At 44.6% G+C, this 19,163-nt stretch overlaps 1 protein-coding gene across 2 annotated transcripts in view; it reads right to left on the bottom strand.

Annotated features, from left to right (window-relative positions):
• Positions 1-19,163, bottom strand: part of LRP2BP (LRP2 binding protein) — a 339,402-nt gene that overhangs the window by 100,359 nt on the left and 219,880 nt on the right. For both annotated transcript variants that reach the window (XM_078678933.1, XM_078678935.1), the window contains exon 6: positions 17,897-18,002. In XM_078678933.1, the coding sequence (XP_078535059.1) occupies positions 17,897-18,002 (106 nt within the window). The remainder of the gene's footprint in view (positions 1-17,896; positions 18,003-19,163) is intronic.

Below are 19,163 nucleotides of genomic sequence, written 5' to 3' on the forward strand. Positions count from 1 at the left end.
TAGTTACTTACCTGTAATCCTAGTTCTCTTCCAGGGGTATACTCATTAAAGTCATAAGCACTGAATAATCTCCGCCCATGAGCGGGAACCCGGAACATATAATAAAATATATATATATGTGTAAATATATATAATAATAGTACATAGTACTAAACAAATTATACACATATATATGTATAACCAATAAAATGCAGCCCAACATAACCCATAGGCTAATAAAGCCATAATTACATATTTTCTGCAGTGTGAAAATAAATTGTATAAACAATGCAATAAAAAAGGCATGAGCCTCAAAAGCATTCCATAATCAGCAAAAAACCTTTTATTTTCATCAAAGAATTTGTAATAAAAGGCAATTAGCCTAAGAAGGTTGCATACAGAAAAACTATCACTGTACAGAAAATCAGACTGACACCTCGCCTTTAAGGCCTCAGAGAATCTGAACACTTTGCCTTTAAGGCCTCCAGGGGAACTCTGTTCCCATCATGCACCACAGGTGACAGTTAGGTCAGTTCTTTTGTACGGTACAGTAAACTTAGCAGGAATCTGCATCTATAAACACAATATTACCATATTCAAAAAACCATAAAGCTACTGCTCGCCCGGGGAGGCGGGAGGGTGCTTATGACTTTAATGAGTATACCCCTGGAAGAGAACTAGGATTACAGGTAAGTAACTAATCCTTCTCTTCCAGGGGATACTCATTAATAGTCATAAGCACTGAATAGAGTAGCAAGCTCATACCCACAAAACGCGGGCGAACAGATAAAATAACAACAACAACAGCTATAACACACAGATCTCAGCTAGAATTAGCAAATAAATTTCTAAGAGATGCTTGCTCAACTTGTGCATCTGCCTGTGTGTCTGAGTCAAGGCAATAATGGCGAGTAAAAGTATGCACTGAACGCCAAGTACCTGCCTTACAAATTTCTGCCATAGAAAAATTTCTAAGAAGAGCTATGGTAGACGCTTTCCCTCTTGAAGAATGTGCCTTTGGTCTTCCTGACAAAGACCTATTTGACAACTGATAAGTTAGAAGGATACAAGAAACAATCCATCTAGCAATGGACCTCTTAGATGCTGCAGAGCCTGTATTAACAGGACCATAGTTAATGAACAAACGGTCTGACTGTCTCAAAGTCTTTGTTCTGTCCAAGTAAAACTTAAGGACCTTCTTCAGATCTAAGGAGTGAAGAGCCCTTTCAGCAGGACTGGTAGGATTTGGGAAAAAAGTAGGCAAGGTTATGGCCTGATTAATATGAAAATCTGACACTACCTTGGGCAGAAAAGCAGGATGCGTCCTGAGTACCACTCTATTAGAATGAAACACAGTGAACGGTTCTTTGCAACACAGAGCCTGGATCTCGCTCACTCTACGAGCAGAAGTAATGGCTACCAGGAACGCTACCTTCCAAGTTAAGTGTTGCAAGGAAGTCTTATGTATAGGTTCAAAAGGAGCACTCATTAACTTAGTTAACACCATATCAAGCTCCCAAGGTGGAGAAGGTGACCTGACTGGCGGATACACCTTCCTCAAACCTTCCAGAAAATCCTTTACTACAGGCATCCTAAAAAAGGAGGTCTGAGTAGGTGATTTTCTGTAGGCTGTGATCGCAGCAAGATGGACTTAAATAGAATTAAATTGAAGACCAGATCTTGCTAAATGTAAGAGGTAGGGCAAAATCACCTGTTCCTGACCATGGATAGGATCAAACCCATTACTCTCACACCACAGGTAAAACCGTTTCCACTTAAATCCATAGGATTTCCTTGTAGAAGGCTGTTTCGCCTCCCTAAGGATGTACATACAGTCAGGATTCAACTGAAAGTGTCCATACTGGATGACTTCAGGAGCCATGCTGCCAGGCGCAGGGAGGACAGATTGGGGTGGAACACTCTCCCCTTCTGTTTGGACAGAATATCCGGGCGACACGGCAACCTCATGTGTGGTACTTCCGACAACTGAAGGAGATCTGGAAACCACCATTGGCGTGGCCACTCTGGGGCAATCAAAATCATCCTGGAGTCGGTTCTGTACATCCTGTTGATTACTGTTGGTATCAACGGGGTCGGTGGAAAAGCGTACAGTAAGTTCTGACACCAGTCTATCAAAAGGGCATTCCCCTAAGACCCGCTCTTGGGAAACCTGGACGCGAAGACGGGGCATTTTGCGTTTTCCGCGTCTGTGAACAGATCGATATCTGGTGTTCCCCATGCCCATGCCTGAAAAATACTGTTTGTGACATCCTCGTTGAGAACCCAAACGTGAGCCTCGACGAAGTCTCTGCTTAGGAAATCCGCTTGTGAGTTGAGAGCTCCTGGCAGATGTACAGCTGTTATCGACAAGTCTCTCGCCAGTAACCAATTCCAGATGGTCTGGGCTTCTATGGACAGAGTCCTGGACCGAGTACCCCCCTGCTTGTTTAGATAATACATTGTCGTTGTACTGTCTGTTTGCACCAGGAGGGACCGAGACTGGATTGATGGAAACAGGGACTTGAGGGCTAGATGACCAGCCCGCAGCTCCAGCAGGTTGATGTGATAGCCCTTCTCTGAGTCAGACCATAGCCCTTGTACTTGCAGAGGGCCCATATGAGCACCCCAACCCTGGAGTGAAGCATCCGTAATAAGAGTCTGCACCGGAGGGTCTTGATGAAACGGAACACCTCTCATCAAGTGTGATCTCTACATCCACCACCTGATGGAATCCTTGGCGGACTGATGAAGAAGAACTCGATCCACCCAACATCCTGTCCTCTGACTCCACTGATCCTCTAGACACTGTTGTAGAGGACGTATGTGCAACCTTGCGTTTGGAACTATGAAGATGCACGATGCCATGGATCCCAGAAGAGAAGATACTTGACGAACTGTCGGATAAGTGGATTGACGAAGCAGTTGACACATCGACCTGATTGATAACCACCTCTCCTCCGAAGGACACACGTATTCTCTTTCTGTGTCCAGAAGAGCTCCCAGGTAGTGGATCCGCTGAGTAGGGTTCATAATTGATTTTTTTAAATTGACCTGGAGACCCAACTTGTGCATGAGATGCAGACATATGGACAGATGATCTTCCAACAGAGATGGGGACGAACTTTTTGGAGCCAGTCGTCCAAGTAAGGATAAATAAAAATTATCTGCTTTCGAAGGAAGGCAGCAACCACCGCCATACACTTGGAAATCTGCGATGCCTTTTGGAGATTGAAACATGAAAATATGCATCCTTCAGGTCGATGGAACACATTCAGTCCCCTTGATGTAACTGAGGGAATATTTGATGGAGCTCTAACATTCAAAACTTTTCCTTTCGAATGAACCTGCTCAACATTCTCAGATCCAGTATGGGCCTGAATAATACTTTGGGACCTTTCTTTTTCACCAGGAAAAACCGGGAATACAGACCTTGGTTCCGCTGTGGATGAGGGACTTTCTCTATTGCTTTCTTGCACAGAAGGATGTTTGCTTTTTTTTGCAAAAGTTTTAGATTGTGATGAAAAATTACCTTCGGATTGATAATGGGAGGAGGTTTCTTGAATTTTAGGAGGTAGCCATTTTGGATAATGTCGATGACCCACATGTCCTTTGTTAATCTTCTCCACTCGCCCAACCATGACGCAATGCTTCCTCCTACCGGAGTGGGCAACGGCTGCGGAGGAAGTCTCTTCTCATTGCTTCTGAGGCTGTTTTGCAGCAAAGGACTGTTGTCTGTTTCCTCCCCTGCCTCGCCCAGGTCTGCGCTGTTGAAATTGAGACCTCTGTTGGTTCTGGCCTTGATTTTGCGATGACCAGTTCGACGCTTGCCCACGTTGCTGGAACGACCTCTTGTCATAAGGACGAAAATTACGCTGGCGGAAGTCTTTCTTCTTCTCCAGGCCCACTGCCTTCAGAGTGTCCAGCTCCGACTTCATCTTGGTCATCTCATCATCCGCATGAGATCCAAATAATGTCGACCCGTTGAAGGGTAGATTAACTATCTTTCTTTGGGCATCAGGCTTAAGACCCGTGAGACGCAGCCAAGCCAATCTTCTGGAGCCTATGCCGTGGGCATAACCGCGCGCTGCCAGAACAGCCGAATCCGCAGCCGCACTTATACTTTGGTTTGCCACCAAACCACCTTCTTCCACAATCTCCAGGAAATCTTTCTGATCTTCCTTTGGAAGTTTGTCTGCAAACCTTGCCATAGAGTCCCATAAGAGGCGATCATAGCGACCCAGCAAAACCGCAGCACTGGCCACTCTCATGACCGAACCAGCTGTGTTACACATCCTTCGGCCCAAGGAATCCATATTTTTACTGTCTTTCTCAGGTAGGGCAGACGAGACAGACGTAGCCGAATGGGCCTTCCTGGCTGCAGCCACTATGAGAGAATCTGGTGGCGGATCTGTGCGCAGGAACATGGGGTCTTGATCAGATGCCTTATACTTTTTCGCAATCCATGAGGGACCTGATCCTACTGTCGCTGGAGTCAAGAATGTCTTCATTGCCGGTTCCAATAAGCCAGGCACCAGTGGAAGAAGAGGCCTAGCAGAGGACTTTTGATGTAAAGTCTCAAATACGACAGAAGATTTCACTTGTGGCACTGTCGTAGTAATGTGGAATTTACTCGCCCCACGACACAAAACCTCATTGAAGGTTCCCAAATCATCTACAGGCGAAACCCTAGAGGGTGGTGTTGATGAAATCGCGGGCGAATAGTCTCTGTAAGAAGACCTTGTCGGAGATGAAGAAGCAGGAGATCTATGTATTCTCTCAGGAGTAGTAGAACGATGCCTACTGCGTTCCCTAGAGCGCGAACGCCTTCGCACTGGAGATCTGGATCTCCTTGGAGACCCACCAGCCGGTGGTCTCGAAGCCTCCATAGTCAGTGGTCTTTGATTAGGTCTTGGCTGCATCTTCCAATGACGGATGCTCTCTAGCCATCTTGGAGACATACCTGCAGGCGGTGTTTTACGCACCGGAGAGCCCTCCAGGGAAACCTGCACAATCTGCATTCCCAACAAAGAAGAAGAAGAAAGAAGAAGAAGAAGAAGAAGCAGATGAGGAAGCATTCCCAACTGAATGTGGAGACCCAGAAGCTGGAGCCTGCACCTCTCTGGGGACCAACTGTCTTTCTCCTGACGCTGACTTTCTTGACATCGAGTCAGAATGAGCCACCACTGAAGAATCTTGGTGTGGAGAGGCTCCGACCACTGGAGATCTGTTCACCGATGCCCTTGACTGCAGGTCGTGTGAAACAGACCTTGGAGGGTCATCCAACATCCTCGACGCTGATTCAGACCTCGACAAAGACCTATGAGAGGTCCGAGAGGCTGATCTAGAATGCCTCGACGTCGACCGCGAGACAAGCAGCGGAGCCCTCGACGTCGACTTCCTCGACGTCTGACATTTTCTCGACGCCGACTGGACCATCTCAAGCTTCGAGCCCGAGGCATTCCTCGACGTCGAACCATGTCTCGACGGCGATCTGGATCGTCTTCTCTTTTCAGGTCTTGACCTCGTACCTTCGTCTCTCGACGTCGATCTGAACTTCTCTCTCAACGTCGATCTAACTCTTCCTCTAGGCGACAATCTCTCTCTCTCTCTCTACGTCGAACGCCTTGCTCTCGACATCGTCCTCACAGCAATCGACACCAGATGTCTCGACGTCGATACACTTCTCGACAGCGACCTCGATCTCCGCTTCGACGCCGACTTATGCCTCACCGGCGATGTCTTCCACGTCGATGCAGTTTTCTCTGGTCTCGACGTCGACGGTGATCTCAATTTCGACGCCGCACTTACTTTCTTCGACGTCGACGCTTCCTGATGTTGTTTTTTCTTGCTTTTACCTTCAGGAGAAGCAGATCTTCGACGTTTTGAATGAGAAGGGGACCTTCCAGATGACAAAACACTCTTTGCCCCCTTTTCACGACATCCTTCTCTCTCCATAAGCCCCAAAAGCCGAACCTTTTCTCTCTCTTTCAAAGTTCTGCTAGAAAGCTTGAGGCAATGGTAACATTTTTCCACATCATGTGTGGAAGGAAGACAAACCACACAAACAGAATGAGGATGTGTTTTGGACATCTTCTTCCCACAGGAAGGACACTTATAGAATAAAGGTGGCATAACTGACTAAAATCTTTCTAAAGACTTAGTCAGAAAAGGTAGAAAAACACCACCAAAAGCCAATACTGTCAAAAAAGACAGGAAAAAAACTAATTCTGACTGAAAACAGTCAAATTCAGCCGAGCTCAAGTTCCAGGTTCCTCACAGAACAAGCAGTAAAAAAAGATTACTTACCTGTAATCCTAGTTCTCTTCCAGGGGTATACTCATTAAAGTCATAAGCACCCTCCCGCCTCCCCGGGCGAGCAGTAGCTTTATGGTTTTTTGAATATGGTAATATTGTGTTTATAGATGCAGATTCCTGCTAAGTTTACTGTACCGTACAAAAGAACTGACCTAACTGTCACCTGTGGTGCATGATGGGAACAGAGTTCCCTTGGAGGCCTTAAAGGCAAAGTGTTCAGATTCTCTGAGGCCTTAAAGGCGAGGTGTCAGTCTGATTTTCTGTACAGTGATAGTTTTTCTGTATGCAGCCTTCTTAGGCTAATTGCCTTTTATTACAAATTCTTTGATGAAAATAAAAGGTTTTTTGCTGATTATGGAATGCTTTTGAGGCTCATTACTTTTTTATTGCATTGTTTATATGGTTTATTTACATACTGCAGAAAATATGTAATTATGGCTTTATTAGCCTATGGGTTATGTTGGGCTGCATTTTATTGGTTATACATATATATGTGTATAATTTGTTTAGCACTATGTACTATTATTATATATATTTACACATATATATATATATATATATATATATTTTATTATATGTTCCGGGTTCCCGCTCATGGGCGGATATTATTCAGTGCTTATGACTTTAATGAGTATCCCCTGGAAGAGAAAGAAGTTTTTACACGCCATGTGAGGCATCTTCAACGGAGGGAGTTTGCATTTGGATATGTTAGCGGCCTTCCCAGGTCGCAAAGATGCCCCCCTGCGGACGAGCAGGTCAGGCGCTGTCACGAAAACAGCGCTAATGGAATGGCGTGTATGTTGCCAAGGATAGAATTTCAGCAGGCAAACGTCCGAGAGGTATGCAGCAACCCACTGGGGAATTTTAATCGCATTGAATGAGTGTGAGCAGCGGTACTTGTATGCCAAGGACTCCAGGCCCCAGTGTGCAGCCACGCCCTGCTGGGCAGGGTTTATATGAACACCATGAGTGAAATCACGCTTTCCGCTGCTACTCATCACAGAGCCATCCCGTGGACAAGGGTGAGGAAACCCTGAAACGCGTAGGGAACTATTGGCAAGACTGTGCTGTGTCCGCAAAGCTGTTCGTTACTGCTGCCTTGTCAATAAAGAAGTTTTTACACGCCATGTGAGGCATCTTCAACAGAGGGAGTTTGCATTTGGATATATATATTGATATGTGATCAAGCTTTGTGAAAAGCGAAACGCGTAATGGCGGCTGGCTTGCTGGATGAAATAAAGCACCTTGACTAAGTACCAACTTATGGGTCTGCTCTTTCGTCATTTGGGACTGGGCTGGGGCGGCTGCCTCGAGTCGGTCGGCGAACTACATTCATCTACATTCATATATATATATATATATATATATATATATATATATATATATATATATGTATATGTATATATGTATATATATATATATATATATATATATATATATATATATATATATATATATATATATATATATATATATATATATATATAGAGCTAGTCCTCAGAACAAAATAAGGGGCAATCCTAGATGAGCATGTAATGATTTGGTAAAGGTTTATTGATGACCTTTTTGTGGTTTGGAAGGGTACAAAGAAAAGTGCTTTGGAGTTTGTATCAACAATCAATAATAATGAAACAAGTTGAAATTTCATGGCCACAGTGAGCGAGAAACCTGGTAATTTTTCGGACGCACAGGTCTATATTGTGAATAATAGAATTGAAACCAAATGACCCCAGAAGGAAACAGCTGGTAATACTGTGCTGCATGCTACCAGCTTTCACCCCAGGCATTTGATAGAGAACATACCCTATGGGGAAACGCTTATGTTAAAGAGGATATGTAGCAATGATATAGACCTTGAGATGGCCCAATAGGAGAGTAAGCTCAGATTCACAGCACAAGTCTATTCTGAAAGAACAATAAATTTGGCCATTACCAAAACAAGGTTGCTGAAGAGATCTGGGCTTTTACTCAATAAAATTAGCTGTGAATCAACCTTCAAAGCCATTAAGGAGAAAGGCGAGAAAAAAGATCAAACCAGACTGATACTCACATTTAATAAACAAGATGAATAACAGAAATATTGTCCGACGAAATTGGCCATTGGTGTTAGATGACCCTACCATTGGCCACCTTCTCCCTAGAAACCCTCCCATTACCTACAGAAAAGTTCCATCTATGAGCAATGTTCTTGTAAAAAGTAACCCTTAGGTAACAGGAGCTACTTGGCTTTTATCCAGAAAAGGTTTTTTAAATGTACATCTTGACGAGCTGCAAATTTGACAACATACTCAACCCCCTTTAGTGACAAACACTGCAGGATCAACAGATTTTTGACATGTAAAACAGAGTGTCCTTGTGGACTGCGCTATGTGGGCAGAACCAAGTTACAGGCACACAAGCAGATACTCCAACACATCCGGGGGATCACCAACTCATACCCGACCTACCCTGTTGTCCGCCACTTCAAGGAAAAGCATTACAACAATCTGGATCAGTTCAGATACTACCTACTGGACTATGTCCCCAGCCTTAGAAGAGGAGGCAACAGGGAAGTAGCACTAAAAAGAATCAGAGACCCGATACATTTTAGAATTATATGCCAAAACGCCGGGGGCATTAATGCTAGTGAGGATTTGTTCACCTGCCTTCAGCTTGGCCACCATATAGCAATTACACCACCACGACGGCCAGTATTATGTATGAATCACATTCTTATCATGTTTTAATCAGCAGTCTTTATACGCATAAATACAAGACAAAATGAACCTAATCAGGCAATCATCAACAATACCCTCTGACGAATTGATAAATACAGAGAAGAACTATCTACAGTATATACATGACCGCCGATAGTAATTCATAGCCTAGGGGGAATTTGAGTGGCAAAATTGAATATCAAAATAATTATTGATAATAAATACAAGCTGCCGCCAATCTGCTGCTCTTATCAAAGCACTCTGGCACTTTAGAAATGTATTAGGGGGTGAATCAATCACACATAGCACTTTATATTCAGCACTTTGGAACAATGGCACTTTAACAGATTGTCCAGTAGTATGGTAGCATAGTATTCTAATAAAGGATATTAAAAATCATATAACATGCGAGACGGAAGAGAATTAAGGTGATCAACATATCATTGAGATACCCAAAAAGACTAAATAAACCATTATCACTGAAGGCAGTAGCCAAACCTCCATAAATGCACTTTAAGCTCATATTGAGAGTGTCTCTATGATTTCCTTTTGCCAAGCTCCGAGAGGGCCTCTGAAAATAAAGAGGTTCCCTCTTTAGATATTGAGATGAACAATTGTTACTTACCTGTAAACAGGTGGTTCTCCAGTATTGGTGTCTTTCATAGATTCACATGCTTGAATAGATTCACATGCTTGAATATTCCCCGTCGTCGAAGTGGGAGTCCCACGGTAAATAAAATAGCAATAATGCTAATAAATATATATATATATATATATACATATAGTATCATATAAGTAATAAAACAGATAAAATATGTACTGAAAAACCTTTACAAAGGTTACCACATAGAAATGCATTAGAGAGGAAAAAACTCATTTGTAACATATCAGTGTCATTATGTTAGTCCAAACTGCAGCCAATCAGGCTCAAGTACCCTCTAGAACCTTCTCCTCAGAAGCTCAAGCCCTCAGATTTTCGTAGCACTAGTAATAATAGCGCATGAGGAGAACAGAGCCTCTGAGGGGAGGATGGGTGGGTCGCATGTGAATCTATGAAAGACACCAATACTGGAGAACCACCTGTTTACAGGTAAGTAACAATTGTTCTTCTCCAGTATTAGGGGTGTCTTTCATAGATTCACATGCTTGAATAGAATAGATAGCAGTAACCTCCTAGAGCTGAGATTGCAATATTTCCAAAGCATTGAAGAAACAATATATAGCATAAAAGCAAGGCAATCTCAAGAATGGAGGAGGGAAAGAGGCTCACCTTATTTGAAAAGATGACGAAGCACTGCTTGCCCCACTGCGGTATCCGCTTCGTTGACAGCTTCCAAACAATAATGTCTGGTAAATGTGTGCCTGCTGGACCATGTCGCAGCACGACAAATCTGGTGTAGAGGCACTCCGGCAAACAATGCGATGGACGACGCCATCGCTCTCGTAGAATGTGCCCTCACTGGAGTAGGTAAAGGCCTGCCAGCCTGCTGATGGCAAAATGATATGGCTGAAGAGAGCCATCGTGTTATTGTTTGTTTAGTCACTGAGTGTCCTTTGCGCAGTAGTCCATATGCTATAAATAGCTGATTGGATTTACGGAAAGGAGCTGTTCTTGAAAGGTAGAATTTTAGACAACGTTTGATGTCTAAAGAATGTAGTCGCTGTTCCGCAGGGGATTTAGGATCCGGGAAAAAAGTCTTTAAGAACACTGGCTCGTTCAAATGGAAGTCAGTAGGTACTTTTGGAAGAAAAGAAGGATTGGTACGAAGTGATACTCCATCTGGTTTGAACTGTAAATATGGAGGTTTGATTGTGAAAGCGTGCAAGTCACTTACGCGACGAGACGAAGTCAAAGCCAAAAGTAAAGCCACTTTCCAGGTCAGAAACTTGAGGTGTGAGCGATGAATTGGCTCAAATGGAGGTTTCATAAGTTGGGATAACACCACGTTGAGGTGCCACGCTGGAGGAGGGCGCCTTAACGGAGGGAACTTCCGGAAAAGTCCTTTAAAGAATTGTCGGATGATTCTGGAAGAACAGAGAGACGTAGATCCATCATGACGGTAGCGTGAGATAGCCGCCAAAAAGACTCTCAATGTGGCATGTGAAAGACCAGACTGAGCAAGACTTAAAAAGAACGGTAACAGTTGGTCTGGAGTGGAACTGATAGGGTGTACGTTGGATGCTGCGCACCAATGACAGAAACGTTTCCACTTCAACCTATATGTCTTGATGGTTGATGGAGCTCTAGCCGACGCTAGAATGTCTCTACAGTCTTGAGGTATATTTAAAGAGGCAAATTCAATGAATTCAGGTTCCATGCCCACAATTGAAGTGTTGATGGGTCTGGGTGACAAACTTGTCCATTGTCCATTGTCAGAAGATCCGGACGTGGATGGAGACGAATGGGTGTGCATTGGGACATTAGAAGGAGTTCTGAAAACCACGCCTGTCTGGGCCAACGTGGGGCGATTAAAATCAAGCGGCAGGGTTGTCTGCGCATCTTCCACAACGTTCTTGGCACCAATGGGAGTGGTGGAAACGCATAAGCAAATAGGCCGGTCCAATCCATGAGTAGGGCATTGCCGCTGGATTCCGGATGTGGATGCCAACTGGCGAAAGTCTGGCACTTCCGATTCACTGGAGTTGCAAAGAGGTCCATCTTGGGATGACCCCATTGGTGGAACACGAGGTCCAGAGTCGGCTGGTGTAACTCCCATTCGTGAGTGGATGACGCAGACCTGCTTAGGGAATCTGCCAGTATGTTTGACGCTCCCGGCAGATGGACTGCTGTCAAACAAATGTGATGACGAAGTGCCCATTCCCAAATCTTTTGGGCAAGACGAGACAGGGGCTGAGATTTTGTGCCTCCCTGTTTGTTCATGTAGTGCATGCTGGTGGTGTTGTCTGTTTGGACCAGCACCGATTCTCCGCGCACCACTGGTAAGAAAGCCTTTAGCGCTAGGAAGATTGCCAGTAATTCTAGCCTGTTGATATGCCAGGTCTTCTGAGTCGCTGTCCATTTGCCTTTGATGGAAAGTTCCATGAGATGGGCTCCCCATCCGTCCATGGACGCATCCGTGGTCAATGTTAGATCTGGAGGCTGGGCAAGGAAGGAGGCCCCTTGGATCAGATTGGTTCGTTGCTCCCACCAGAGCAGACTGGTCTTCATGCAAGATGTGACTGTCACTTGGTCGTTGAACGACCCCGACACCTGTCGCCATTGTAGGTCCAATTCCTCCTGAATGGGACGGGTACGTAACCTGCAATTCGGGATCAGTGCGATACAAGATGATGCCATTCCCAGAAATGATTTTAACATTCGCACTGAAACTGACTTTTTTGATCTGATGGTGGAGACCAGATGAAGTATCCTCTGTCTCCGCTCGGCGGAGATGAACGCTTTTGACACGTCCGTGTCTATAACAGCTCCGAGGAATGTCCTGTTTCGCAGAGGAGTGAAATGTGACTTCTTTACATTGATGGTCAACCCTAGAGAATTGAATAGGGTGAGGCACAGACGTGTGTCGTGATGCAGCTGGCTTGCGGATTGGGACTTTAAAAGACAATCGTCCAGGTAAGGAAATATTTGGACTCCTTGAAGACGCAGATAAGCCATGACCGGGGCCAGAACCTTCGTGAACACACGAGGAGCTGATCTGAGGCCAAAAGGAAGGACTTTGAACTGATAGTGATTGTGTCCCACTGTGAACCTCAAGTATTTCCGATGCTGAGGAATAATTGGTACATGAAAATAGGCGTCTTGCAGGTCTATTGTCGTTAAAAAATCGCCGCTGCAGAGAAGCCGCAAGACCTCTGACAACGTTAACATCCGGAAGGACTGTTGTTTCAGGAAGAGATTGAGATACCTCAAATCCATAATGGGACGCCACTCCCCCGTCTTCTTTAGAATGAGGAAGAACCTCGAATAGAAGCCTTTCCCCCGCTGAGATACAGGAACCACTTCGACTGCACCCTTTGTTAATAAAAGTAGAACTTGATGATGCAGTTCTTCCAGGTGGGGAGGTGGCGGACCCGAAGGTGGAAATGGAGGAGGAAACTCTGTGAATTCCAAGGCGTGACCCTTGCGCACAATGTCCAACACCCATTGGTCCGATGTTATTTGAGACCACTGAGAGTAAAATTGCGAGATTCGACCTCCAACATCCTGCTGAACTGGCAAGTCATTGCCGTTTGTTGGCGTTGTTGGCACCTCTATAATTGGACTTTCCTCTATAGGGTCTGGATTGTTGTTGACGAGAAGACTGCTGATTTGAGTACCGTTGGTTCCCCTGATTGTACTGGCGGTACTGTGACTGTCCTCCTCGGGAAAAAGTGGACGAGGTGCCCCGTCCCCGTGCTGCACGAAAGGGCTGTTTTTTAAATTGTAAGGATCCAAGCGATTTTGCCGTGTCGGTATCCTTCTTTATGGCTTCCAAAGACGCATCGATTTGGGAACCGAACAAAGATTGGCCATCATACGGCATGTCAATGATCTTTGACTGAACCTCCTGCCTGAAAGATGTAGATTTTAACCATCCCTGGCGTCGGAGCGCCGCAGCACTGGCAAGGATACGGAATGCAGTATTTGCAATATCCACAGCACAGTCTATAATCTCCTCCGAAGCTCTTTGTCCATCCTGAAGGACCTGGAGCGCTTCTGCTTTGGATGACTCTGGAAGCTGTGCAAGGAAGATGGACATGTCTGACCACATTTGTCGGTCGAAACGACCCAAAATTGCGAGAGCATTCGCAGCACGAGCTGAGGTTGATGCCATGGATGAAAACTTCTTTCCGATTGCATCCAATCGTCGACCCTCTCTATCGGGAGGGGAAGTGACAGGCGCTGCAGGATTGCGCGCACGACGTTGTGCTGCCTGAGTCACCACAGAGTCTGGCTTTGGATGAGATAGCAGACAAACAGGCGAGCCTGTTGGAGCCTTGTACTTCTTCTCCAACCTAGGTATTTGGGCAGGCAAAGAGTTAGGAGCCTTCATAATCTTTTGCCCTTCCTTCCAGATAAATTCTATAATTGGTATGGTATGTACCTGCTTATAAGGCTGATTCTTAAAATCATACAGGAAACATTCTTCGTCTCGCTGGACCCTTGTCAACTTGAAGCGGTCCGCCGCTTTGTCCATAAGCTTATGAAAACTAGCGATGTCCACAGGAGGTGAATCACCTGAAGTGCCCTGTTGTGGCGAGGGTGTTTGAACTCGATAATCATCGAATTCCGCCATATAAGGATCTTGCTCACCATCCGTATCTGGATAAACCTCGCCTTCCTCTCTCTCTGGTTCTGAGTCAGTGTCCATCTGTGGATTAGGAGATAGAGGAGTGCTCAAATGTATCGACGGTCTAGGTGGTGATTGTAGAGGTTGAGACGAAACTGGTACCTCAGCAGATTCATGAACCGGAGTACCCTGGGGGGTAGGTGGAAAGCGTCTATTGTAATCGTCCAACATGTGTTGGAGGTTAGAGAAAAGCGTCATTGGAATAGACGTCATCGGAATTTGCACGCATTGGTCCTCGTGCTGATCTACCTGCTCATCTTCTTCTTCTTCCTCCGAAGTAGTGTCTTGGCATTTAATTATCAAATCTGATGGACTCCGGGCGTCCCCATACCCAGTGTCATCCGGAACAGACTCAGATCCATGGTCTGAGACAAACAACTGAAGTGGTGGTTGTGGAGCAGGGGATTGTAGATGGAAAGCAGAATCTTCCTCCATATTGAATGAGGACTGTACTGCAGAAACAGAAGTGTCCAAGGGCACTAAAGGCACGTTGGCGTAGGATGAAGAACCAGAAGTTTCTGTCCACGCAGATCCCTGCGTAGACGATGACGATTTGGAAGCAGTCGTCGTAGACGATGAGTCTGTAGGCGTCACCGTAGACCTAGAAGGCTTAGGCACTACTGTAGCTGATGTGCTCGTCGACGAGCTCGTCAACGATGTTTTCGTCGACGATGTAGTTGACAGCATTTTAGACGTCGACGGCGCCTTCGTCGACGGCGCCTGCGTCGACGGAATCTTCGTCGACGGAATCTTCGTCGACGGAATCTTCGTCGACGGAATCTTCGTCGACGATGTAGTTGACAGCATTTTAGACGTCGACGGCGTCTTCGTCGACGGAATCTTCGTCGTCGTCGACGGTAGCTGTGTCGTCGACGGGAGCTTCGTCGACGAAGGTAATGACGACGATGGTTTCTTCGTCGACGATGGCTTCTTCGTCGACGATAAAATGGGGATCGTCGACGGGATTGAAGAGACAGAGGCGTTCGTCGACGTGCAAGCCGTCGTCGAGACTCTCGTCGACGATGATGATGCCGACGTCGTCGTGACTGTGGTCGTAGACGAAGCCACAGCAGCCAATTTCGTCGTTGGAGTGGTCGTCGACGAGCCCGTCGACGACCGCGCTGTTAAAAGTGTAACCACTTTAATAGAAGCTGGAAAAGGCGCCTGAGAGCCAGGTCTCGTGGGCGTAGTGATAACAGGCACAGTAGTAGTAGGTGGCACTGCAGCCACAGTTAAAGCCAGCTTTCTTTTCTTCAGGAAAGGAGATGGTAACTCCTGAACACTGCCACGCTTAGAAGCCATAGAAGAAGGAACTGACTGAAGGCTTTCTGCATCAGAAACAACGTCCTCCTTATCTTGAAGGCGCTTAAGCCAAAGTAGAAGGCGACCCTCCCTGTCCTTAAGGGTTTTAGGATTGAAAGTTCTACAGAACCTACAATCAACCGCTTTGTGAGCAGGATACAGGCAGTAAATACATTTGTCATGAGGGTCCTTCTCAAATAAACGCAATTTCCCACAGGAGGAACAAGGTCTAAATAAAGACTTCTTACTTGACATCTTTGTGTAAAACAAAAACCTGTGAAGAGTAGAAATGTAGAAAAGAACTGAGCAGAGCTCAGGGAGACTCCCTTCACACGACGTGCGGTAGAAAATCTGAGGGCTTGAGCTTCTGAGGAGAAGGTTCTAGAGGGTACTTGAGCCTGATTGGCTGCAGTTTGGACTAACATAATGACACTGATATGTTACAAATGAGTTTTTTCCTCTCTAATGCATTTCTATGTGGTAACCTTTGTAAAGGTTTTTCAGTACATATTTTATCTGTTTTATTACTTATATGATACTATATGTATATATATATATATATATTTATTAGCATTATTGCTATTTTATTTACCGTGGGACTCCCACTTCGACGACGGGGAATATTCAAGCATGTGAATCTATTCAAGCATGTGAATCTATGAAAGACACCCCTAATACTGGAGAAATATGTTTTACAATATGGGGTCGGGGTTAGCAACAACAGTATTTTCACGTCTTTTCATGCAATAAATATGACATTACCGATTTTAATTATATGTATTTTTAATAATATGCATTTAGGTATTTTACTGAAATTGCAATGAGCATGTATTTGAAATCGTGTTTTTAATTGAGACACTAAAGACTCGAACACTTGAGCAGTCGGTTTACAGTGTTTATGCCTCAACGGAGCACGTTACTTTAAATGTTTTTGTCCCACAATGCAGTGAACCACAAAGCAGTAGTGTCATGTAATCAAGGACTTTCCAGGCCGAAACGCGTAATGGTGGACTGTCAGCAATAAATCAGCTTTTGCACTAGCAATTGTGGTCAATGCCCGTTTTGTTTCAGGAAGCAGGAAACGAGAAGCGGAGACTTTGGATACATATATATAGATATATCTATATATATATTTATATGTTTTGGCGGTTTTAGGTTCATTAATGAGGTTAAACATACATATTTACATTATATTTAATACATGCTCTGGGGTCCCTGCGCATGGGCAGGACTATTCAGTGCTTAATACTATTGACGAGTATTCCCTGGAAGAGAAATATTGTTATGTTATATTCAGGGCCCCCACATCCCCCGCAGTGCGGGGGGCCCTCAAGCTCAAGGAGGCCCCCTCAGCAATGCACTTCGGCCTGAGAGCTCCTAATAGAGTCCGGAGGGGGCCCCTCCACATACCTGGCAGGGGGGCCCCCTCAATTATCGTTACGCCACTGGTTATATTCTAAAGTTTGATACATATACCATGCAGTATGGAGAAGTGAAGATGCTCAGTTCTACAAGGAGGGTTCTACGGTTCATGAAGGGAGTCATCCATTGGCTATTTCTGAGTTAAGGTCTAGAAAGAGGCGCAATGGCATCCATGCAGGCAAGATAGCAATGCTGAGATAGCACTCTATCCCCAGCTAGGTCCAGTGACACTGCACACAGTAATGACTATTACTTGTATTTCCATATTCTCCTCTGAAGCTGATCAACGATGGTTCACTCTGGGTTTGACATAGTAAAGTATGTGGGCCACCAGTTGAATTAACCACCAAAGCAGGCAGGTGTAGATGGACAAAGTCCCCAAACAAAGAATATAGGGGACATGAAGTTCTGTACAGGACACACAACATCAACCTTGAAGATCACACTGCAAACCCCGTGGCCTGAGAATTACACTGAAAGAAAATTCGAAATTAGGAATAGTAGAAAATGTACTGTGTAATCAGCCAATACAGCGAACGCTAACTTTAAAATGTCAAGAACACCATATGCATCAGAGCAGCATGTGCTAGAGGATATTAAAAAACCTTCTGAGGTAAAGCCTTTCATGCAGCAGTTGACCTGAGCTGAAACGAGAAAACCGAGCACCTGAGGATATAATGAATCATTCCAATCTCACAGGCAAAAGAAGTTCTAAAATCTTTGTCATTCAAATGGAGGGAGGAAGTGATGATAGCAAACCACAAAGGGTATTTTCGTGTTATAATGCTATCAATCCAAATGAGACATAGTTATGGAAAAAAAACATGAGAGATGTAGTTCACATTTTGCAGGAGTTACGGTTTTAATTTTAACAGATGAACCCAAACTGACCTTTTTCAAATTCTTGGTCGTAGGCCTGGAATAAAACATTCCCAAAGCACACTGTGCCTTCACACTTGCCCTGGGATTCCCGTCATCTGCAGCAATAATCCACCACCTAGAAAACGTTAAAAAAAATGATCTACAAGAGTGGCAGACAATTTTGGAGAGGGAGGTTATGGATTACAGGAACAGATTTCAAACAACGCACATTTATTGTCAGACTTGGAACGGAAATATTGAGAGATGTTGATCGGCACTGAATGTTATGGGTTTTTTCTTTTGTTTATTTATGTCGTTTCCAGTAATAAGAAACGTGTCAATTAAATAAGTCATGTGAGCAGGGATGTTGAACAACAAATATTCGCACATATCACAGTGTGACTTAACTCTGGGAATCCCCATCTTAACTTCAGTTGTGAATACACTAAAACTAAAATACCTTACCTTTATCTATTGCTGTACCCCTTGGAAGGAAGAAAGAGTGACAACCGAACTATACAGGAAACTCATGCACCGTAATTCTTTACTATTCTACAAAAGCTTCCACCCGAAGGCACTGAGGGATAACGTCCCCATAGGCCAATTCCTCCACTTAGGATAAAACTCGTGCAAATGAACTGAGCAACCAATTGATACAAAGACACTAAACCTCCGACTCTGGTATGGAAGGCAGCTAAAGAGCCTGGAATAACAACAATGGAGCCTTGATAGAAACATATCCATGTCCCATTATAGAGAATGTCAGCACTTTTTGCCACTTGTCAACAACCACCAAGCAGGTGAGATACAAAAACTGGTTCATCTTGAATACAGACAACCTGACCTTATTCGGATATTCTGGTTCACAACAGACCTAACTATTAATAATCCCTACTCAAGATGCTCTTTGGGTGCTTCCAAAATAAAGGGACATTTTCCATGCGGTTCATATGGTGCGCCTTTTGACATACAAACAGAGAGGTGGTGTGGCACACCGGTGGTTTAACGCGTGTTCAACAAATAGGTAATACAAACTCGATATTAAATGCGATTTATGGGCGCCTCAGGAATGCATCTCTAGTCCGTCTTTTATGTTATTCACTTCCTTGCATGGTGCCGAACACTACTATCTACCCTGAATGCGGTAACGCTAGAGTTTCCCTGGAACGTGTGGTTTCGGGTAAGTTGTTGTTTATTTTTTGTTTTTTTTAACCGGGAACGTTGGATCTCCACCTCAGACCGACAGATGTTACCCGCATGTCTTTGAGCCACATATCCTTTTCACGACAACCCGTCC

The sequence above is a fragment of the Lissotriton helveticus genome, chromosome 2_2 (genome assembly GCF_964261635.1).
Source record: "Lissotriton helveticus chromosome 2_2, aLisHel1.1, whole genome shotgun sequence".
Taxonomy (NCBI): Eukaryota; Metazoa; Chordata; class Amphibia; order Caudata; family Salamandridae; genus Lissotriton; species Lissotriton helveticus.